General features: G+C 29.6%; 1 protein-coding gene across 1 annotated transcript in view; it reads left to right on the top strand.

The window, feature by feature from the left end:
• The first annotated feature begins 939 nt into the window (after window positions 1–939).
• LOC123302706 (syndecan) overlaps window positions 940–26,395 on the top strand; it is an 83,514-nt gene continuing 58,058 nt past the window's right edge. The window contains exon 1 of the mRNA XM_044885752.1: window positions 940–1,062. Within this exon, the coding sequence (XP_044741687.1) occupies window positions 991–1,062 (72 nt within the window). The 5' untranslated portion in view covers window positions 940–990. The remainder of the gene's footprint in view (window positions 1,063–26,395) is intronic.

The raw sequence follows: 26,395 nt of genomic DNA on the forward strand, positions 1-26,395 counted from the left end.
CTAATGCAAAAAACAGCAACTCAATACATCCAGCAAACAATTTTTTCGTAAGAAAAGTTTCGTTTATTATATTTCTTATCTCGTTGAAAAAACGAACGAGTAATTTTTTTGTTAATTTTAAACTTTTGTGCCTGTACTAAAATGCAAAAAAAAAAAATTTATTCATTTTTAGTTTTCGTTCGAAATTTTAATGCAAAATGAGGAATAATCATTTATAGTGTGTTTACGATGATAAATGTAGCTAAAATTTTAAAAAATATAATTTTCTAATTTAGTGAAACAAACATATTCTTTTATATTACACCATAATCTTTTCAATGTTTACACCCAAAATATAAATTCAAAATTAGCGCCACAAAAACAAATAAAACTGAAAATTCCCCAACACACATAAATGTTTATTATACGAATATGACAAAAGTTGGCAGCACTGTGTATATTTAAGTATACATTAAAACCTAAAACTGTAGGTGTTTTTAACATTGCATCGAGCACGATATACATTGAATCGAATACACCAAGTGTAGTCTGAGATTGTGTGTGTTGAGAGTTGAGTTCTGTGTATTAAAATACATTACATTCGTATTCATTGATTTGATCAAACGGACAGAGAGCCTGAGAGGCGTTTTTAGTAGTCAACAGAGTACATAGTGAAGACATCTTTTTGTTAAAAGCATACCAAAACATCATATTATTTATAACATATACACATCAGTTTTTAAAAAAAAAATTTAATTTAGATTTCAATAAAAATCTGTTCGAAAATTCTAAAAACACTAATCTACAATGTTCGAATCCTTCTAAAAAAAAAATGTATATCTAAATATTAAATAAATAAATAATATAAAATTTGTTCTTAATTTTTTATGTGTACAAGTGCATTTTTAAATAGATAGCGAAAATTTTTTTGTAATAATTTAGAAAATAAAAATATATTTTTATTTTTTTTATTTTGAGTGAACTTTTTTTTTTGAGTATAAATTTTTTGTGATGTTGAAGCTTACGTACGTTTCGATAGCATGTACGCTAGTAATCCTTTTCGGATTTACTCACGCCGAAATGGTAAGTTTTTTTTCGAAAATTATCTTTTTTGGGTCGTTTTTTAATGTGGAATATACCTGACGGAAATAAAGGATGGGTTGTATTTATGTTTTATTGAGAGAAATCTATCATGTGTTGTGATGTCTCCAGGTATCATGATGAAGACAAAAGGTCTTTCTTATAATTCAAGACATGTTAAAAATGCCATAGGCTTTAAATATACCTTTTAAGGCATTAAAAATTCAATATTTCCAAACGTTCTTTATTTTTAAAACAATTTCATGTGGTATCAGGGCCGGATTAATCCTCAACGGGGCCCTAGGCAACCATCAATTTGGGGGCCCTTTTTTCACGCCCGTTCCCTTCTTTTTTCGATTAAAAAATACAAACTTAATCTGACTCAATGCAAAGTATACCTAACATCTCGAATCGCTCTTGTCGCGTTGTAGCTCTTTCAGCAGCTTTGATTTTTTTTTAATTGCGAGAAGGATCGTTCGGCAGAACAATTTGTGATCATTAATGTTAAAAAAATCCGAAGAGCTATTTCTGTGTTAGGAAATACATCGGCTAATTGATCTTCCATTAGAATCTTATACAAATGACTATAAGTTTTGTCAAAGTAGTCGGAAATGTCCTTTTTAGGAACTTTGTCTAGTTCGTCGGTCGTCGCCTTTTGAATGCGGCCAATTGAGTTTTATTTATTTGAGTAAAATTTATTTTCAGTTCTGATTATATTTCCTTTCACTCTCTAGAATTTTATGTTTGTAAGAAAATTTTAGAAGTCTTTTTCATTTTTTGGGGGCCCCCTAAAATCGGGGGCCCCAGGCAACTGCCTTTTCTGCCTACTTGTTAATCCGGCCCTGTGTGGTATATGTTAATTTTTTTTCAAAGAAATATTACAGGTGTTATTTTTTTTTGCATCACGCGAATCGGATTTTAAAATTTGCATTTTTTGATTCCAGTATATAAATTATTTAATAATTAGACCAGACTGAATTTATTATGCCAAGGATTTATTAATAAGGAAATTTTCAATTTTGTGTTTATAAGTGGCCTTGCTTTTAAAAAATTCATAACGAGATAGTTTGAGGATTGAGAAATTGTTTGAGATATGTTACGGTAAAAATTTTTTCATTTTTTGAAATGCAACAAGTGGAATTTTTTTGAGATCTTCATCAATTAAAAAATTGTTTTAAATCTCACCCGTGTGTGACGGATTCATAATCGCTTCCTGCTGTCCTATTGACTTTGCAAAAAATTATTTACATAAATCAGTCATTTAAAAATTAGTACAGGAAAATTAAATTAATAATTTTTATATCGGAAAAAATTCATACAAACCTTAAGAGAAAAGTTATATTTTGACAGATTGTGAGAAAATTAAAAAATAAAGGTTATACGGCCACTTTCAATGTATTTATTGCACGTACATAGTTGTAGAAATTAGCGCAAAAAAATAAAGGTTTGAAAAATTCATGTAAATCTTTGGGATAAAGGTATTTTTTGACAGATTGTCGAAATATTAGAAAATTAAAGTTATCCACTCACGTATTTATTACGTTTATACATTCACAATCATAATAAGAAGTAGCCAAAGTGAAGTTATGTAAAATTTTTAAAGTTAACGATGTTTTTAGTACAGTAAAAATGATATTTGTAGTTGGAAAAAATTCATCCAAAATTTACCAGAAAAGGCGAAATATTTAAAGGTTATAGAGCCACTATCTATGTAACAAATAAACGATCCAATTTGTTTTATTATAAATAATATCGAAGATAATAAATGAGAACTCTAGGATATTTCGAAATAAATTTCGATTTTTGCCCCAATTTCCTAGATCAGTTTTTTTTGTATTTTATAAATACGTATTTCGAATACCAAGTAGTCATCATCAGTAAGAATTAGCTAGTCTTGATTACTCCTATTATGAATGTTACTCTTTGCTAATTTGGTGGCGGACTGCAGTAGCTAATTCTTACTGATGATGACTACTTGGTAGTCGAAATACGTTTTTATAAAATACAAAAAACTGGGGCAAAAATCGAAATTTAGATCCAATTGTTATTCCCTTAAAATTAAGTAAATTATTTAGAATTGTTAAGGTTGTATGGATATCTTTAAGGCGTTCGTATGTGGACAGTTTTGGGCGATATAATAAGATCTAGATTTATTTCTGAAATGCGAATAAAACAAGTGAAAAAATGATTGAGTTAACTGTTGAGATACCCTGTGTAGGCAGTGTCAAATACCAGACCTTGTATTGTTTTATAAAATAGATTAATTAAAAAAATATAAATAAAAACATTTATGTCAAATAAACTGGTAATTTTCTGGCCACCCTTTCGAAATTTCGAAAAGTTTTCTATTTTTCTCCTTCATGTTATTCAACAAACGTCTATCTTAGATGGTTTTGGACAAAATGGAAACTTTCGTTTTAGCGTAATTTATGCCCTCACGAGAAAGCAAAGAAATGTTTCAAACAAAAATAGTACATTTTTTCATAGGTAACATTTTTTACATTTAAACTTTTCGATGCCCCTTTCGATTTACAAGATGGGTCCTATGGACCTAGACCTAATTGATCTATGTTGCTGGTTTACGTTCTAAGCCTCACGCATTAGTACGCCATAAAAATTTCAGCTCGATGTCTTTTCGTTTGTGAGCTATTGTGCCCACACCAAAATTTTGTTCGTTGCATAAATATTTCTATATAAGGGCCCCGGAAACTACCAGCGGCTGGTATTCTACCAACCAAAATAGTAAAAGACAAAAAGGTCGAGGCCGCCTCCCCAATCACCTCTCTTCTGTACACTTCGAGGAACAAATAAATACTAAGCAAATCAGAAGAAAAAAATTTCCAATAGCTTGTAAGGCAGAAAAGTTGAATTTCACCAGAGACTCCAGACCTTTCCTAAAGATCGAACTCACCTGTCCAATCACCTGGGTTTCTTCTGTGGACTTCGAGGAAGAAGTACATGCCAAGAAAACTAGAAGAAAAACTTGGCACCTTCAATCAGTTGATGACACTCCAGACCGGCCGAGTCCGTCTGTCCAATTACTCAGGCTTCTTCTGTACACTTCGGAGAACAATTTGACCTAAAAAAAGTAAACGTAAATAGATTTAAATTTACCTAATCTACTTCGGCTGGTGTCTTCAGTGGTGTCAACCCAAAATTTAGTTCCAAGTTTGTAACGCTTAAAAATATTAATGCTATGGACAAAATTTTGATATAACTGTTCATAAAATCACCTAATTAGTCCATTTCCAGTTGCCTGCAAGTCTGCATGTCTGTCTGTCCGTCTGACAACACGATAACTCAAAACCGAAAATTTCGTACGAAAAGAGATTTCAAGCTGAAATTTTTATAGCATCCTTAGGATGTGAAAAACTCGAGTTCGTAAATGAGCAACATAGGTCAATTGGATCTTGAGTCCGTAGGACACATCTTGTAAAACCTATGAGATAAAACATGAGGTTAAATGTAAGAAATGTTTCTTATAAAAAAATAAACTACTTTTGTTTGAAACATTTTTTCGAAAACATCACTGTTTAACCATGAGGGCGCAAATAATGTTCGAACATTGTATAGTATGTATTATATGAGAATATCAGTCATGCATGTATGGCTGGCTATCGCTCTTTTACTTAAATGACGTGGAAAAACAAACGATTCCGTAATCAACATTGGTCTATACATGATATTTCTACAATTAACTTAATCAATTGTTTGTTTTGATCTTTTTTTTATTGTAATTTCCGACCGCAATTGACTAACAAAAATGGATAAAAAATCGTTCAGTCGTCAGTTACTCAAAAGCATGTCAGATTTCTCTCAACGCATATTTTCAGATTTTAATTTAGAAAATTTGTGATTTGAAATTATTGCTAAAAAACAGGAAAAAGGTTTTTTTCAGACTTTCTTATCTTTCCCGGAATTGATCATGTAAACACTCGATGGAAATTAAGACTAAAATTTGTTGATATCTAGTTTTTGAGATATTGAACTGTCGAAATAAAAATTCAAAAACTATTTAATATACGCATTCGAGTCTCTATTTCGATGAAACTACTAACCAGAAAATACTCGAAAAATTATTATTGAGCCGAGATTTTATATAAAAAAGACTAACTTACTAATTTAGAGTCCTTGCTAGTTTAGTATAAGAGCGTCGCAGAAGACAATTTCAGCCTTTTCCAGAAAAAACAGTACCGTGCTCATACAAGGATGTGTGAGCATGGTAGCGGGGGCACAAAATAAAAATAAAATAAATATTTTTTCAATTTTGATAGTGAATCTATGCTATTCGTTGTGTGCGTAGTCATGGTAGGGATAATAAAATCGATGCCAGCTCTTCCAGTGAAAAATTTTGGCGATAAAGGAGGCTGTTATGATTAATTTGCAATACATGTTAATGTTATAGAAAATGTCAAATTAAAATTATTGAAAAACACTAATTAATTAAACTTAACGCATTAAAAGTTGTGGAAATAAGAAATCAAATTGCACAAATATTATTTTTCAGATGTAAATTATCATAATTATTTATTTAAATTTGTTAGACAATAATATTAAATTTTCAATGTAAATCATAAATGCAATCCATACAATTTGATAATTAAAATAGTGTATCGTTACCATGGAAATTCCTCCAATAAAACTCACACACGGTACGAATAACTTGTATTAATTTTTTAGCTTTCGATTTTTGGAAAACCAAGGCAGATATCGAAAATTTATTCTTATTTTTCGTCTACTTTCATGAATTTATAATAAAATCGATCATCAAAGTTGAAAATAAGATAAAAATAATTTCAACCCTAAATCTACCCTGCTCGTACGTCCCTTTCATGAATGGAGACACTTGGTTTTTTTCTTTTTCATGGCATTGCTAATATGTTTACTTTCTATAAACAAATTTTTTTTTTTTTCATTCGTTTGGTGAAAATTATCAAAAACTTTCAAAATATGTCGTATTTTGAGATTTCTCCATAAGAGCATATGTATTTTTATGTCGATTTCAATGATTTTTTCTTAAAAATTTGCATAGATAAGCTGAAATTTTAACCCCTTATTAAAATTTTTTTTGAGCCCTTAAGGTAGTACTATCAGTAATAGACTTTGCATTCAGAATTTAATGAAACTTGGCATAGTTGTCCATTATTATATCATAATTAACCAGTTAAATATTTAGGGACTTTCAGAGAACTGAAAAAAATATATTTTAAAGATATTTTAACATTGATCCTTATGGGAAATCACAGATTTTATTTTATTTCACAAAACTGGACGTTCAGATTTTCAGTTCTCTGAAGGCCCCTAAAAATTTAACTAGTTAATTATGATATAACAATGGACAACTATGCAAAGTTTCATTAAATTCTGAATGCAAAGTCTATTACCGATAGTACTACCTTAAGGTAGTTTTGATCATGCTAATCAAAATTTCTTATGGACTCAACCCTTAAAAACACGAAACCGAAACCAATAGTCAATGTGGTGTGTCCGGATCCTTTCGCCAAATTGAAAATGCTAAGGAGGCCTAAAAAATAAAGCATACTATAATAAAATTACACATTTTTACATTTTTCAAATATTACATACAAGACAAGAAAATTTTTAATTTTGATATGACCTTGACTTAAAAGTAAATTTTTTTTTTCTATGTATATATTTTGAGAAATTAATGACGTAAAAGTTAATTTCTATGGAATGCAAGTGGGATTTTTTATTTATTTTTTTTAAGTCCTGTTATTATCAAATTAATAAAAAACAAGTGAAAACAACACTTCACTTGACTGAGTGAATTGTTGAAAAACTCTTTATAGACAGTGTTGAATATCAGACCTTGCATGTATATGAAATATACCAAGGTATACTTAGTTTAGTCCCAAGTTTGTAACGCTTAAAAATCTTGATGCTTTGAAAAAAATTTTGGTATAGGTGTTCATAAAATCACCTAATCAGTCCATTTCCGGTTTTCTGTCTGTCAAAACGATAACTCAAAAACGAAAAGAGATATCAAGCTGAAATTTTTATAGCGTGCTGATGACGTAAAAAGTGAGTTCGATTTATTCAAAGAATGCAAAAATTTATTTCAAAGCATGTAGATAAAAAAAAAAAAAAAATAAAAAAACAATCCTAGAAAAATTTTCGAAATTTTTGAGATAAAATAATCATCTTATCTTCTTTTCAACTTTTCTTATTTATAAAAATAGTTCAAGCACTGATATCAACATTGTCTATTCGTTGTGTGCGTAGTCATAGTAGGGACAATAAAATCGATGCCAGCGCTTCCACTGAACAATTTTGGCGATAAAGGAGGCTGTTTTGATTAATTTGAAGTTCTTTACAAATTAATGTTATAAAAAATGTCAAATTAAAATTATTGAAAAACACTAATTAATTAAACTTAATGCATTAAAAATTGTGAAAATAAGAAATCAAATTGTACAAATATTATCATAAAAATTTATTTAAGACAATTTATGAGACAATAATATTAAATTTTCAGTGTAAGTCATAAATGCAATCCATAAAATTATATATGCATCCATACAATTCTATAATTAAAGTAGTGTATCGTTACCGTGGAAACGCCTCCAATAAAACTCACGTATGGTGCGAATACAGGATATATCAATAATGAACTCAGTCAATTGTTTATTTTCACTTGTTCTAATTAATTTATAGTTTTTATTTAGATTTGAATTATGTAAATTAATTTTCAAAGTTAAAAAGTCAATATAGAGCAGGCGCGAAGAAATTTTGTTTGCAAAATATGAGGATCGTTATACAAGGTTGCATATTTATCCCTGATCTCCTCAAGTTAGCCAGAATGTGTCTTTGTCTCGTACATGTTTTAAATTTGGTCTTTTTCCCAATATTTAACGGTTAATATCGGCGAACTTAACAAAGAAATCATCAGAAACTTTTTAACGTAAAATTACCTAACAAGTGACTTGAGTATTTAACTGTTTAAAAAACGAAAACTATGGCAATTACAGCAACATGGTCTCAATATTTTGCAAACGAATCTGCTAGCGCCTGCTCTAATAGGACAACACTGAACAGGAAGCAAATATTAATCCGTCACACACGAATGACACTTATAACAAATGATTTGTTATACCCTGTATATTTGAAATATTTCAAGGTATAAATTTAGTCCCAAGTTTGTAACGCTTAGAAGAATTGATGCTAGGAACAAAATTTTGGTAGAGGTGTTCATAAAATTATCTAATGAGTCTATTTCTATGTATCTGGTCGTGCGTTATCACAATAACTCAAAACGAAAAGAGAAATCGAGATGAAATTCTTTTAGCATGCTAAGGACGTTAAAAGGGAGGTCGAGTTCGTAAATGATCAACATAGGTCAATGGGGTCTAGAATCCGTAGGGCCCATTTTGTAAACTGTTAGAGATAGGAAAAAGTTTAAATGTAAAAAATTTTACTTATAAAAAATAATCATACTTTTGTTTCAAGTATTTTTTCGTAAGCATTACTGTTTAGTCGTGAGGGCGCTAATTAGGTTAGAACATTATATACCATGTCTTATATGGGAATATGAGTTCAATTGGGTCTTACGGACCCATCTTGTAAACTGTTAGAAATATAATAAAAGCTTAAATGTAAAAAAATAAGCAACTTTTAATTGAAACATTTTTACACATATTAGGTTAGAACATTATATAGTATGTGTTTGTTATATGGGAATATGAGTTATGTGTATTTGACACCACAGTCGTGTTATATATACACGACTGTGGATATCTATCAGTGACTATCATTTTTTTTTCTTACATGAAGTAAAATAAAAACGAACGATTGCGTCATCAACACTGTATATAAAAATTACTTTTTAAGTAACATGCTTTTAGTGACAATTTGTCCTATGACTTACACTCACTCATACTTGAATATTTGTAAAAGCTTGATGCGCTCAATGTCAGCGATGTCGATATAACGTGGATTTTGACTGTATATAGTGGGATAAAATTATATTTTTAAATAAAAAACTTATTTGACAAATGTTGTTAGTGGATTTCAAATACATGAAAAGCTTTTTGTAAAATCAAAGTTTTGTATCCTATTATATATGTATTGGATTATTCCTGGAAAATATATGAATGTATGATGCATAATATTTAATGCAACTAGCTCTCTCTATTGATATTGGATTACATTACAACATGTTTGACTCCATGTTCAAATTTTCATTCAATTTGTTACTTCATATATATAACAGGGCGATTCATTTTAATCGAATCTGACATTTTTCTTCTAAGAGGCAAAGTTCTAATTGCAACGAATATGTTATTACTTCAAGAAAATTTTAAGCAAGTAAATATTTTCGTTTTCCAACAATTTAAATTACTGGTTTATTTATTTTTCCCATAATGAAGAAAAAAAAAAAACATTAAATATGTTTATAAGGATGAATTCTTGTTGACTTCGAGTTGAGATATAGTTATTGACATAAATACCACGATACTCGAAATAAAATTGTATACTAAGAAATTCTATTTAAAAAATACAATTAAAAAACATACAACGGACTTACATGTCGCTAAATATCGATATTTCGATTGCAACGCAATCATCGTCAGTAGCAAAATGTTTTTTAATTGTATTTTTTAAATAGAATTTCTTAGTATACAATTTTATTTCGAGTATCGTGGTATTTATTTCAATAACTATTAAATATGTTATTTATTTAATTAAAATGTTCTCGTTCTAGTAGCTTAAGGCGTAACCAATTCCGTCCGTGGTATGCCTAGGGTAGCGGATTCGACTCCCGGCGTCACAAAACACATTAATTTAATTGATAGTTGTGATGGGTTGGTGTAGTGCATGGAATATGCATGAAGGAAGGTGCACTCAGCCTCTGAAAATAATTGAGTAGCTGACAAATGACATTATCAGCCGAAAAAGGTGGTAAAACACTTATGTGGTATCACAATGGGCTTTATAGCCTAAGTGTGCCCTTCGTGGACAGCCAATATAACATAACCTAACCTAACCTACTTTAAATGTTTCGTTTTTATACTCTGTATATATGAAAGATAGAGTTTAGTCCCAAGATTGTAACGCTTAAAAATATTGATGCCACGATCAAAATTTTGCTACAGTTCATCTAAAAAAATATGGGTTTTTATTAAAATACAAATTCAGTTAACTTTCATTTAAAACCGTAATAATGGGGTTTAACCTCCGTTTCTCTGACATATACGCCTATAACAGAGGCCACCCACATCATTACTTGTTAATCTTTATTTATTTAGTTACAAACATATTTACAATTACATTTTGATGTGGGTGGAGTCGGTTACTTCGTTCTTATCCAAGCGACGACAATGTGATCAATTCTGCACTCTCGTAAATTATAAATTGTTCACACTGCCGCTGCCTGGATTCGAACCCGCAACCTAAGTCTAAATGGACAAACAGACAAAGACAAACGCCTTAGACCGGTCGTCTATTTAGACTTAGGTTGCGGGCTCAATTAGTGTGAACAATTAAAATAATAATCATGGGGGCGGTAGAATTGATCACATTGTCGTCGCTTGGATAAGAACGAAGTAATAATAAGCATATGTCAGAGAAGCGGAGGTTAAACCCCATTATTATTATTATTATTTAAAACCGTAAGTATTATAAAAAAGTTAAAAGTAGTAATTATGTATATTATATTAATTATAATAGAATGAAATCGTTATTTGATTGGCGTGAAACTTAATTGATGGAAAAAAATATTTATAAAGAAAAGCGGTTTTCCAGAAAAGAATGGTTAAAGTTACAATTGAATTTCAAGCACTGCGATTATACTCTTTTATATCTTTTATTTATCGATTTGAAATTTGGATATGTTATAGGAACTCATATTCTATCTGCCCTGGTTATTTTTATTTCTCGAAAATCCTATCAATTTTCACAATTTTCATTGTTTACACTTAGGTACTTTTTCGTATTTCACTATACCTGGATGTGAACAATGAAAATTGGGAAAATTAACAGGATTTTCGAAAAATGAAAGTAATCAGGACAGGTAGAAAATGAGTACCTATAACATATCCAAATTTCAAATCAATAGCGTAAAGAGTATAATCGCAGTGCTTGAAATTCAAATGTAACTTTAACCATTCTTATCTGGAAAACCGCTTTTCTTTATAAACATTTTTTTCCACCAACGAATGTTTAAGAGGAGTCTTAAAACATTATTAAGTTTCACGCCAATCAAATAATGAACCTGAAGTTGGCAACTAAAAATAGCCGCTAAAAAAAAATAGTCGAGAAAATATAGGATAAAAATAAACATTAATTGTGACTTATAATGGAATAATTTAGAACGCTATATTATAAGATCAACTCCCAGTATCATTAAGCTACCCATAAAAAGTGAAATTAATAAGACAATCTTGGGAAAATCATCCTCTTTGTATCATTTTGACCAACAGTTTTATTTTGCTTACGCTAGTTTTAAGCTACGTTTAGCTATGAGTAATGAAAATAAGATATTCAAACGAAAAAAATATGGAAAATTACGGAAAATATGTAAGAAAATTGGGAAAAATTTTTTTTGGAAAATTTTCTTGAATGTTGAAAGACATACGAATGTGTGTGAGTACAATTTTTTTGTGCTCGCGAATTTTCTGAGTGTTATTTTTACGTTGCGGGTGTTTTTTAGAAAATTGACAATGATTTCACGCCATTGAAAAATGTGCATAGAACTGTTTTAAACGAAAACGGTCGGGCTCGTTTAAAATGGATCACCCGATATATATAATCGTATAATATGTATGAATGAAATAATCGGATTTAAAAAACTTTTTGTTATCCCATATATTATTAATGTTTTGTTTTGGAAACAAAATTATAGTTGACCTCAGATTAATATGGTGTCAAGTTCAATTTTAATTTTAATTTTCCTGTTTTTCATTTAGTTATTTAAGCTTAACTAATTAACGCCTTTGTTAAATTTTTGTTTAAACAAATTTCCTGAAAATGATTTATTATTCGTGAATTTTTATTCTTTAAATTTTAAAACGAGCAGTTTCTCTGAATGTAAAGATGTATAAAATTACAGACAAGTGAAATTTACAAAATTTAAAAAACCCCCATCAAATGCGAATTATTCCTTGTAAGCGGATTTTTGGAATCGATTTTGAAGATCATCGCCAATTTGTTAGTTTTTCGGATACGGAAATCTAAGTTCGTACTTGAAACATGGCTAAGAACACTCTCTCCTAAATTACCTTTTAAATGAAAACAAAAAAATTAAAATCGGTTCATGCGTTCAGACGCTACGATGCCACAGACAGACAAACACACAGACACACACACATAGCGGTCAAACTTTAACACCTCTTTTTTTAGTTCGGAGGTTAAAAACAAGTGAAAACAAACAATTGATTGAGTTAATCGTTGAAATAATGTGTACACACACAATATTTGGTTTTCGAAAATTTTCGGAAGTATTTTCTAGATTTTTTTTCGTTTTTCGAGAGGGTTTCGAAAGATCACCAGTTGAAGCTACCAGCAATTTTCAACTCCCCACCTTTCATAGTTTTGGAGAAAATGGACATCAAAGTTTTGTTTCAAACAAAATTTTTTTTTGTGCGAAACCTTTTTTGACATTTAAACTTTTGTTCCAGGGGCCATTCATTAATTACGTAAGCACGTAATTACTGAATGATTCCCTATCTTTCACAGTTTACAAGACGGATCCTACGGACCCGCAATCCAATTGACCTATGTTGCTCATTTAAGAACTCAATCTCAGTTTTTTTGGTCCTGAGTACGCACAAAAATTTCAGCTTGTATATCTTTTCGTTTTTGAGTTATCAATAATTCAATCAATTTGAGTAGTAAGATCAATATTTTTAGGTGTTACAAACTTGGGGCGAAACTTAGTATACCTTGATATATATTTCATATAAATAGGGTATAAAAAGATACAAGTATGTGTTATTTTAACCTCAAAATTCCAGTAAAACCGCCAACAAGGTTTTTTAAGCCCTATTTGCAGCTTATTAGGTTTGTAAAAAGTTGCGATTCGTTGAACATTTTTAGACAACTTGTGTTAATTAATTGCCTATATTACAAACATATTTGGATGAAAAAATTCTCTTTATATACAAAATTTATAGGCCTTGTTCATGGTTTTCTTGGCATTTTGTGCCAAAATACGTACTCTCTAAAAAAAAAAATAAATAAATAAATCCAGACAGCGTCTTTTTTTTCTAGAAAACAAGAGAGACACTTTCAGGAATTGTTTGAATACCTGAGCAAATCCTTTTTAATGAGGTTTTACTATAATAACACCTACACAGATTTCTAGCTACGTGACTTTATACATGCGACGTACTCATGAACTAAGTATTAAAAAAATTGTCTACAATATTTTAAGAGTGCTATTTAAAATGCTTTTAAGACGATGTTTTTAAAAATAATTATTCTGGAAAACTCGTGCATAGAAAAATAACGTTGGTGTCGCTCTATATTTTCCAAACGCCATAATCTGTAAATCAACTAACTCTTTGTCGACTACCCTCGCACTGTCAACAATATTGATGCAAAATTACTGACTCAGTATATAAAATCGGATCCCCGTTCAAGACAATAATACTGGTCAAATAATATCATGATTTAGACATAGCATGCGTTTAAAAAGGAGCTCAGTATTGGGTAACCATGGGTTCGATAAATACATTGATAGATCTTTTTTTTTATTTTTTCATATCAAAATTATTTTTTTACCATGTATATATGAAATATATTAAGGTATACTAACTTTAGTCCCAAGTTTGTAATGTTTAAAAATTTTGATGCTACGAACAAAATTTTGGTATAGATAAAATCACTTAATTAGTCCATTTCCGGTTTATGTCTGTCCAACTGTATGTCTGTTTGTTCGTCTGTTAACACGATAAATCAAAAACGAAGAGCGATTTCCTATAGCTGAAATATTTATAGCGTGCTCAGAGCGTAAAAAGTAAGGTTGAGTTCGTAAATGACCTAGGTCAATTGGACCTTTGATCCGTAGGACCCATCTTGTAAACCGTTAAAGATAGAACAGATGTTTAAATGTAAAAAATGTTCCTTATAAAAAAATAAACAATTTCTATGAAACATTTTCTTGTAAACATCACTGTTTACCCACGAGGGCGCTAATTAGGTGAAAATTTTGTTGTAAACGTCTTCTTTTGAGCCTTGGAATCAAACATTGTTGTCACGCTCATATATCCTTAAGAATTCCATTTTTAAAAATGGACTTAACCTTCATGATCAAGGCTAATGTCAAATCCAAGGTCACCCTTATACAAACGAAACCGTACAACTTTTATCTTAAAGGTGCTTTTTCCAATCATTATTTTCTAAAGTTCAGAGAGGGTTTCGAACTTTTTGAACACGTTGTATACATATTTGAAAAATTATACTTTTCTAATATCCTGTGTTTTTTCGAACCAAAATCGAATTTATGAACGTGAAAGAGTGAATGAAATATTTTTTGTATAAAAATAGCATAAAATTCGTGGAAAAATAAACATGTATTTACTTGAGTTATTCTATTTTCAATTATGCAGTGTTTAATAATTGAATATCCAATTCCTGGTTGTTTGATTACCTATAAAAAAATTTTATTTTTTATTTTTATAAACAATTTTATTAAAAATGTTTTCTATTATTAGAATTATTCGGTTTAATTTTATCTAGGAAGTATAATTTTTTTTTCAAAACATTGAATTGTTTTCGAAAGTAATTTAGAGATGGGAAATTATTAATTGTTTCTCTATAATATTGAAAATAATAACATTGAGCCATGAATAAGTTACAATAAAAGCAATTTTTGAATGTTTCCTATTTTGAATTTATTCACACTGTAGGAAATGTAGAACTGGCATGGCCAAACGTGACTTAGAGAAGTCCCTCAGACGAGTAAGACAGTGACATCCTAACCAGTGACAACCAAAAATACCTGAGAACGCTATAAAAATTTCAACTTCATATCGTGCTTCGTTTTTCAGATGGACAGACAGACAGACATACAGATAGACAGACAGACGGGCAACCGAAAATTGTCTAATTAGGTGATTTTATGTACACCTATGCAAAAATTTTTTTAATACCATCAATATTTTTATGCGTTACAAACTTGGGACTAAACTTAGTATACCTTGATATATTTCATATATACATGGTATAAAACAAATATTTCAATAGTACAATAAAATTAAATAACAAATCATGGTAATAAAGAAAAAAAAATTGCATCTTTGAGTTATTTGTCAAGTTGTAAAAACTTCATACCAAAAAATTGCCCCTTAGAGGGGCGGGGGCTTAACCCTCTTTTTTGGGGACAGTTTCCTGCCGCTTGATTTCTTTTAAATGGATATATGTCTAAAACTTTAAAATAATTTAACTGTTCCTCTTAAAAACGTTGTATTTTTGATAATAGACTGAATTTCGCAACTAGAATGCACAGAATTAAGGCCATATCGTCGAGTCGAAATCACTCATTTTCTTCCTTAGTTTGTAGAATATCTCATACCATTTGATCATCAAAGGTGTATTGGCATATCGCTTATCTGGTTCATGATATTTAGGTTAGTTCGTTTGTATTGAACAAAATTTTAGATAAAAATATAAATGATGAGTGCAATGAGCAGTCACACTCACGGGCGTTGTCGGTGTATATGTTACAGTTAAAACTCTTAACCAGTTAAAAATAATTTTAACCGAAAAAATCAGTCAATAGTACTTTTTGACAGCAGTCTTTCGACAATAGTACTTTTTGACCGCAGGCTTTCGACAATAGTACTTTTGACTGAAATAACAGTCAAAAGTACTATTACTGAATGTAACTGGTCAAAATTAGTTTTGACCAATTGATTTTCCTTGACTAACTGCTGGTTGGGCGGTAAGCGCGCTGAACGCCTGGGCCTGGCAGTGTATCACGACTACTGCATCAGCTGTCACAGTGGTGAGGAGTGGTGAAGAGCTGGACTTATTTGAGCCAGCCTCTCTTTGACGATGTCTCCCATCTAAAGTCCGCCGACGTCAAAGCACTCCTGCCGTTCTTAAACAGCTCCAAATGGTTCATGGAGTAGTGGCCCGGGATGGGCCTACCGTTTTTCGAACCTTATGGTCTAAGTGCGTCCCACCCCAGGACAGCCACTCTAACCTAACTTAATCTAACCAGATTTACCTTACTTCTACTTCAATTATTTTAACGTAAAATTAACTATAATGTAATTGTCTTTTTTCGTTATTTTATTATCAGTTTTTTACGTATTAATTGTTACTTAACAGGGGTAACATACACAGGGGTACCTCTCGATCCCGGCTTGAACCCCATGTAAAGTATGACCAACCCGTGAATCAGTCAGCCAGCTCAATCAAGGTTACCGCAAGAGCGTAAAAACCTGCAGATTAAAGACATGGCCAATTCAGTCAAAACCAATTTTGACCGCAAATTTACTGAAATTTTAACCACATTTTCTTTGAGTTAAAGTCTACCTATACAAAAAATTTTGAGCCTATGAATCAAGCATTGTTGCCATGCTCATATATCATGCTCATTAAAATGTTAATCGTTTCTTGTGAATGCGTATGTTAATATACGAATACTCGTCACTTCACTAGTACATAACAAACATAACAGCATATACATAGTCAGTTATACTCATAAGACTAGTATTTAAGAAATTTGAATAATAGACACGACCAAACCAAGACCAATGCATCGCAACGTATCGTATCGATTTAGATAACCTTGACATATCTGTATGGTATCTGATAGTAGGGAATCCTTTATTGTATTTGTATTTAGAATCAAACTTTTACTTATTATTTACTACTACACGCCAGTCAAATCCTACATTAAAATCGCAAAGAGCTATTAGTATAGGAGCTCGCAACGTTTTCGAGAGAGAATTTTATTATTGCTGATTTTATGATATGTTGTTCCCCTTGCTCTTTCTGTTAGAGCTTGGGCGGTCTGGCTGCCAGAAGTGGTTGCGTTTAGTACTGCGCAGCCTAAATGTACACGTCATAATAGTAAATTTTAAAAGAATTTTTTATGTCTGTAATTTTAATATTATATTATTTAAGTATACAAAAACCTAAAATTAATTTGCCAGACGGTAATTCGGTTGCTAAACCTTGAAAAAAAGCGAAAAAGTTATGAAAAATAAATGACATTTGTTAAATATATATCTTCTGGCAAATTAATTTAAGGTTTTTGTATACTTAAATAACATAATATTAAAATTACAGACATAATAAAATTCTTTTAAAATTTAGTATTATGACCTGTACATTTAGGATGCGCAGTACTAAACGCAACCACTTCCGGCAGCCAGACCGCCCAAGCTCTAAAAGAAAGAGCAAGGGAAACAACATATCATAAAATCAGCAATAATAAAATTCTTTTTTTGCCGACGTTGCGAGCTCCTGTACCATATGTAAAGCTTCTTTATTGGTATGTTATTAGTTTCCCTTAGAGGAGTGTGAAACCATGTTTTGCAAGCAAAAAAAAAGTTGTGCTACATGAAAAACTGCAAAATTATCGAATTTTCTTCAATTTTTTAAAGTATTTAAGAGGAACATTTTTTACATTCATTTTTGTTCTGTCTCTAACGGTTTAACAAAAGCATAACCCAAAATTTTAACATTTCTGAAATTTTTCAAGCATTATATCTCAAAAACTATTAGACATACGGAACTGTGGGTCGGCTTAAATTGTTCCAAATTTTTCGACTTGCTTACGCGTTTAAAAATCATAGTTTTCAAAAAATTCCATAAACATTTTTCTGTCCTTAGAAGCGTTTTGGTTTATCATATTAATTTAAAATAATTCATTTCTTTTAAAGTACTCTATATTTGCTGAATTTAAAAATATTGATTTACGCATTACGAAGCTATGCGTGAATAAATACCGAAGACATAAATCTATACGGGTCAAATAACCTTATGATAAAAAATTACAAACAAAATCGTTCACAAATTTATTATAAAAAATATACGAAGTATATAGGGTGTTATCAAAAAAATATCTTATCAAATCAGACTATAAATATATACTAGCTGTTAAACCCGCTTCGCTGGGTTGTTTTTGCACATTTAAATATCAAAATTGTTAAATGAAAGACTTTTTTTTAAATTCTCTCTGTGTGTACGGAACAGTAAGATTTTTTTGGCCGATCCCAATATTATGTCTACACTCTCTGTGTGTACGGAAAAGTAAGGGAAAGATCGATAGAAACCCATGGAACATTCCAGAATATTCGAGAAAGTTCTAGAAAATTCGATAGAAATCCATAGAACATTCCATAATGTTCGAGAAAATTCTAGAAAATTCGATAGAAATCCATGGAACATTCCAGAATTTTCGAGAAAAATCGAAAGACATTTGCGCCAGTAGCGCCATCTAGTGAAAATTGTACTATTGACAGTGGGGCCTATTGTACTATTAGAACTATTTTTTTAATCTATTTTCTATGAATTCCTAGATCATTTTTAATTCCACCCCCCACCAAACTCCCTTATTCACAATGGGAGCCTAAGGGCTACCCAATGACATAATCCCCTACCGAAGGTCAATGGTTAGTTTTAGGGAAAATCGGGGACATACAAACAAACACTCTCTTTTTATATATATAGATGAATCATTCTACGATAAGAGATATTTTTGCATAGAGAAAAACGCCACAACAAAAATTTTAGAATTTGGATCTAATTATATAAAATTTTTATTGAAATAAGTGATTTTTTCACTTTTGCAAAGTGACAATTGAATTTTTCATTTTTTTATGGTTTAATAAGAGAACAGGGAAAAGATTGCAGTGTTTATATGGAGTAGAGTCTTTTCCCTGGACTCATAAAACCTCTCCCTGGATAAAATTTTTACTGAACCAACTCATTTATGGACATCTGCAAAGTCACAACTCTATTTTTCATTTATTTATCGTTTTATAAGAGTCCAAGAAAAAGATATCAATGTTTATATGGAGTAAAGTCTTTCCCTTGGACTTTTCAAAAACAAGAAAAAGTGAAAACAAATAATTGACTGAGTTAATTGTTGAAATACCATGTATAGATAGTGTTGATGACGCAATTGTTTGTTTTTTGACGTCATGTAAATAAAAAATGATCCACTTTTAAATAGCCACACACACATAACTGATATTCCCATATTAATACATACTATAAAATTGACACCTAATTACCGCCCTCGTGGGTAAACAGTGATGTTTACAAAAAAATATTTTAAGTAAAAGTTATTTATTTTTTTATAAGAAACGGTTTACAAGATGTGTTCTATGGACCCAAGACCCGATTGACCTATATCAAATTGACGTATAAATTTAAACTTTTACGATATTTTTAAAGCATTAAAAAAAATTTACGTGATACAAATATTATTTTTATTCATAACTTGGATTTAAATTCAATGAATATAAATTAGTTGCTAATTTGATTAGTCATGTGACGGCCGAACTACTTTAATAATCTCAATATTTAAAACATTTCGGGTTAGTTCGACCATTTACAACTCAAGAACAGCTCGATCCATTTCATTTTATTATTATTTTATTAAAAGCTTATTTAACTTGCAATGGATGTATGTATGTTACGGTGGCTTCCTTGAACTCACTTTTGAAGTAGATATCTTCAACCGATTGAGCTGAAATTTTCCATACACATTAAGTTTGGATGACAATGCATGGTAAGCCACCATATTTTATATAAATACATTTATTTAGTCTTAAATTAAAAATTTTGATAATTAGAAATACTTTAAAATTGACAAGTTTTTATTATACTTAATAGTAGAAAATAATTTTATCTATAAGTCACTCATACCCGACTATTTGTAAAAGCTTGAGGCGCTTAATATCAAGGATGAACCGAAAAGTCATTAGGAATGTGGAGTAGATGAGGCGTTCCGATTTATTTTTGATATTTTAAATTAACCGCCTTAAGCTTTTACAAATAGTCGGGTATGAGTCTCATATAAATAAATTTATTTTCTACTTTTTAGTTCAATAAAAGCTTGTCCCTTATAAAGTATTTTTTATTAATTTTTTTGTTTGTTTTTTGTTTCACTAGTTTTTTTTCAGTGTTCATTCTGTATTTTATATATATAGATTTTTTTTTATTTTGGATATCAGTTACAGAAATAAATAGTATTTTTAAGTACATAAATTACATAAATATTTATAATATATTAAATATATGCAAAATAAAATAAATTTAAAAAAAAATATCGTATATCATACCAAAAAATAAAAATAAAAATATATATATGTCGATAAATTTGTTTGTACAAATAATGATTGATTATATATCTGAAGAATATTAGTCAAATATATATAATACGGCTCATTGATAATGATACTTATTTTATTTAATACAGATTACACAGATAGGCTGGTTTTTATACCATGTATATGAAATATATCAAGGTATACTAAGTTTAGTTCCAAGTTTGTTACGCTTAAAAATATTGATGCTATGAACAAAATTTTGGTATGGGTGTTCATAAAATCACCTAATTCCGTCTGTCATCACGATTACACAAAAACGAAAATATATATGAAGCTGAAATTTTTATCACGTGCTTAGGATGTAAAAAGTGAGGTCGAGTTCGTAACTGAGCAACATAGGCTAATTGGCTTTTGGTTCCGTAGGACCCATCTTATAAACCGTTATGGATAGAAAAAAAGTTTAAATGTAAAAAATGTACTTTTGTTTGAAACATTTTTTCGTAAACATCACTGTTTACTCGTGAGAGCGCAAATTATGCGCAAATTGTATATAATAGTAATTATTATATGCGAATATCAGTTATGTATGTGTGACATGTATGTATGTATAATGTGACAGTCATCAACACTATCTATACATAGTATTTCAACAATTAACTCAGTCAACTGTTTGTTTTCACTTGTTTATATAAAAAAAAATGCGCTGAATACGATGATCATAGAAATTTGTAAACTATGGGCTTCATTATTAAAAATTATGATTTTTATCAACCATCTTTATTGTTTATGAAAGCCTTTTACTTCTTAAGGAAAACGGTACGTCGGACAAAAAAAAATTAGTTGCTAAAAAATTAAGATTTGAACAAAATACGTTTGGGAATAACTGCGACTTTGTTTTTAATCTATATCCGTGAATAATTTCTTCTAATGTTTTATATGTATTTGTAAAATGTGCGTGACTAACTCTTAGTTTTGTGTAAACACAAATTGTCACTATTCGTTGTGTGCGTAGTCATGGTAGGGACAATAGAATCGATGCCAGCGCTTCCAGTGAAAAATTTTGGCGTTAAAGGAGGCTGTTATGACTAATTTGTAATTCTTTACATGTAAATGTTATAGTAAATGTCAAATTAAAATTATTGAAAAATAACAATTAATTAAACTTAATGCATTAAAAATTATGAAAATAAGAAATCAAATTGCACAAATATTTTTTTATACCATGCATATATATAATATGCAAGGTATACTAAGTTTACTTTCAAGTTACGCTTAAAAATATTGATGCTACGAACAAAATTTTGGTATAAGTGTTCATAAAACCACCTCATTAGTCCATTTCCGGTTGTCCGTCCGTTTCCATATATATATATATATATATATATATATATATATATATATAATATTTGAATACATAACACTATAAAATTATCACTTTGTCCAGTTTTTACATTCCGTAGCACACTAGTTATAACTAGTGTGCTACCTACCTTAAATGCTATACTACCTTAATTGATTCATTAAAAAAATTAAAATTAAGGACCACTCGTGCGAAGCCCCGGGCACAGCTTTTATGTATACACGGTAAGTATTATTACCACCGTATATTGCAATGTAAATAAAGGTAATATATGAGACGACACAAGTGTTTAAATAGTACGAAAATACAAAAAAATTATGTAATATCAGGTGATTAATATAATTGAAACAAATAAATTACGTCAGCCTTTCAGGCAGGCCATTTAAAAACAAATTATGTATATAATTTTTATAAATGTGTTTTAAGAATCGATTTTTTTGCCGAAATTAAAAAAAAGACATCATAATTTAACTTGAATCGCCCTAGCCCAATAATGTTATTGGAGTAATAGATATAGTCGATTCAAAATATTCTACAAAACTCGTAGCCGTGCTGAGTAAACTTTTTTACCGATTTTTAGCGGCCAGTTTATTGACTATTTTTATATAAAAGAGTTTTATTTTTTTTTTATTTCCCGTTGGAGCGGTCAATACCCCTTGATCTACTGGTGAAAGTAAGGGAGCTTGGTTGTGGGTGGCAAAAATGTGAAAAATATATATCTGTCCTTTTCTTACTCATGTGAACTTTCGGAAATTTTCAGAACAAATTTGTACCTTTGGCTAAATAGTATTGATTCGTATGCGAAATTTCGAAATCTCTGTAAGTGCAGTTTTACTGTCACTGGCTCCCGGGCTGTAAGTAACCTGTGACATACAGGACATAAGAACTGGCAGACTTTTTTCATGTTTACTACTTCTGAGATAAAAATTTTATTTACTTGTCTGTGAGTGTGTTAGTATGTTTGTTATGATGCCTTTCAATTTCAAATAAGTCAATATTTTTATTTATCATTTACTACAAAATAAATATAATCTACTTAAATAAAATTGTACTGAATTTGAAATATATTAAGTGTGAATGTATCCCGCCTCTTAAGGATTCAAACCAAGAATTTTATTCTAAAGTCTTTTTAAAGGACTCTGCCCACAATACATTGATTTTTGGTTTCGGTTAAAATTTTTGGAAAACTATGAATTAACATAGTTTTAATCGTGCTGATCAAAAGTTTTTATGGATTCAACTCTCAAATACTTCCTTTCCAAGCTACGGCCCTTCAAAAGTTATGCCTACACTAGATATTGGTTTTTGGTTTCGATTAAAATTTTTTGAAAACTATGGATTAAGGTAGTATGGGTCGTCAACAGAACAACAACAGTTTTTTCAAAATTTTAAATAGCATAAAAAATTAAATACACACATAACCATAATTTATCATAATAATTAAACTGATTTTATAACAATTAATAATACATAAAATTATATTACAAAAAAAAATTAATAGTATTTTGACCATTCATTTGATTAGTTATTGTAGTTATAATTCCTATGTTATCGACATATTATACTCTAGAAATCTTCTGTATCATAATGAACATAATGGATTTGGCAACGTTACAACGGTTTAAAGCACCGAGCTATGGTTCTTTAAAATTTTCGGAGTCGATTATCTATTTTATAAAAACATTTTTTTGTGACATATTAATTAAACTTGTCAACCGATGTCAACGACATCTGTTAATGATTTTTAAAGTTATCATACTCATAATGAGACATACTGAAATTACAATGTGAATTATGATTATTCTTCAATATTTTTTGATAATGATCGATAACATGTTTTAATATATATATATATATATATATATATATATATATATATATATATATATATATATATATATATATATATATAAATATATATATATAAATTCTTTAAACTTTAAGCTTTTTTTTGGTGCTTTATTTTTTTTTAAGAAACGGAATCTTTGAACAAATTATTTTAAAATTTTTATCATAAATGTGTTAAAAATTCACAAAATTAATCATATTTATTATTAATAGAATATCATTTTTTAATTAATAGTAATATAATTTTCAAATAACAATTATAGAGAATTTTATTATCTACAAAAAAATTCGTATTATCATATTTTTCAAGGTCAAAATGAAGCCCATAAGAAATTTTTATATATGAAATATGTCTGAATATGTTTACTTGAATCCCAAGTTTGTAACGCTTAGAAATATTAATGCCAATTTATTTTATTTCGTCCGCCATTTATTTGGTTTTCGAAAATTCCAAAAAATTTCTAATTATTTTCTAGATTTTTTTTCGTTTTTCGAGAATGATTCAAAAGACCACTAGTTGAAGTTATCTGCAAATTTTCAACTCCTTATCTTTTATAGTTTAGAGAAAATGGACAACAAAGTTTTGTCCTAATTTGCGCCCTCAAAGGTAAGCAGTGATGTTAACTAAAAAATTTTTCAAACAAGTTTTTTATTTTTTTATAATATACATTTTTTACATTTAAACTTTTGTTCTATTTCTAACGGCCAACATGATGGTTCTACGGACCCATGAAACAATTAATCTATGTTTCTCATTTACGAACTCAACCTCTCTTTTTACGTCCTGAGCATGCTTTAAAAATTTCAACTTGATATCTCTTTTTATTTTTGAGCTATCGTGATCACAGACAGTTGGACGGACAATCGGTAATGGACTAATTGATTTTAAGAACACCTATACCAAAATTTTGTTCGTAGCATCAATATTTTTAAGTGTTACAAACTTCGGACTAAACCTACTATACTTTGATAGATATTTAATATATACAGGGTATAAAAATAACATAAGCTCTCATATTCAACATTGCCTGTACAAGATATTTTAACAATTTTAACTCAATTATGTTACAAATACATTTTATACCATGCATATATGAAATATACATAGTATATTAAGTTTAGTCCCAAGTTTGTAACGCTTAAAAATAATGATGCTAGGAAAAAAATTTTGTCATAGGTGTTCATAAAATCACCTAATTAGTCCATTTCCGGTTGTCCGTCCGTCCGTCCGTCTGTGGACACGATAACTCAAAAACGAAAAAAGATATCGAGCTGAAATTTAGAGCGTACTCAGGACGTAAAAAGTGAGGTCAAGTTCGTAAATGAGCATCATAGGTGAATTGGGTCTTGGGTCCGTAGGATCCATCTTGTAAACCGTTAAAGATAGAACAAAAGTTTAAATGTAAAAAATGTTCCTTATAAAAAATTAAAAAACTTTTGTTTGAAACATTTTTTTGTAATCATCACTGTTTACCCACGAGGGCGTTAATTAGGTGCAAATTTTATAGTATCTATGTATTAATATAGGAATATCAGTTGTGTGTGTGTTTATTTAAAAGTAAATATCTTTTGTTATTTACGTGACGTCAAAAAAACAAACGATTGCGCATCAACACTGTCTATACATTTTTGTATGTGTTATGTGATAAAGAAATCAACACTGATTATGCATGGTATTTCAACAATTAACTCAGTCAATTGTTTCTTTTCACTTGTTTAATTTTATTATGATGTGAAATAAATTAATGCCTGTTTTAAACTATATAAATGCAATATAATTTTACACAAAGAAAAACTATAGTAGGCGTTCTTTTATTGTAAAATTGGTTTTGAAATAGATTGGCATGTCTGTCAACATTTCCATCAAATAAACTGAAAATATTTCATAATAACGTCATTCAAATTAATCTAGAAAATTATTGTTAAAATTCACTTATTTATAAAAAATTATTTAATTATAAATTTGGATATTTTCAAATACACTGAAAACCATCGACAAAATTAGTTCTGGGTCATTCTACGAGAAAAGGTAACATATGTGGTACTCATTTTGCAAGTGAAATTTACAAAATTTAAAAAATATCTCCCCACAAATGCGATTTATTCCTTGTAAACCGATTTTTGGAAACTTAGCTATAAAATGTTCTCAATCAAGTCGGTTCGACCGTTTAGGGGCTACGATGTCACTGAGAAACACACAGACACGCAATTAAACAATTTAAACTTATAACACTCCTTCTAAAATCAATATCAAAGTGATGGTCAAGGAAATTAGATGAGATGAAAAGGATGAAAATTTCAGCTTAGGTATCCATGAAAATTAAAAAAAAAATATCATTGAAAATCGATATAAAATAAATTGCTCTATATATTTAATAGAAAGTAAACATATTAGCAATGACCTAGAAAAGCAAAAAACCAAGTGTCTCCATCCATATAAGGATGTAGGAGCAGGGTAGATTTAGAGTTGAAACTATTTTTATCTTATTTTCAACTTTAATGTTGAATTTTGTGATAACTTCATGAATGTAGACGAAAAATAAGAATACAATTTTTGGATACCTGCCTTGGTTTACCAAATATCGAAAGCTGAATAATTAAACAAAAATTTCCATTTTCGATATTTTGAAAATTACGTCAGATATCGAAAAATTGTATTCCTACTTTTCGTCTTCGGCAAGTTATAACGTAATTCACAATCAAAATTGAAAGTATCAGGTTTTTAAATTTGTGCCCCCACTACCGTGCTTATACATCTTTAATGTACTTTATAGAACGAATCATAAACTGCGTCAATTTATTAAGGGAACAAAATCTTTACACAAAAGTTAACCTAAATTTCAAACAGATGTCCCCTGAAAAATCATCGAATTCG

Source organism: Chrysoperla carnea, chromosome X (genome assembly GCF_905475395.1).
Source record: "Chrysoperla carnea chromosome X, inChrCarn1.1, whole genome shotgun sequence".
In the NCBI taxonomy this organism is placed as follows: Eukaryota; Metazoa; Arthropoda; class Insecta; order Neuroptera; family Chrysopidae; genus Chrysoperla; species Chrysoperla carnea.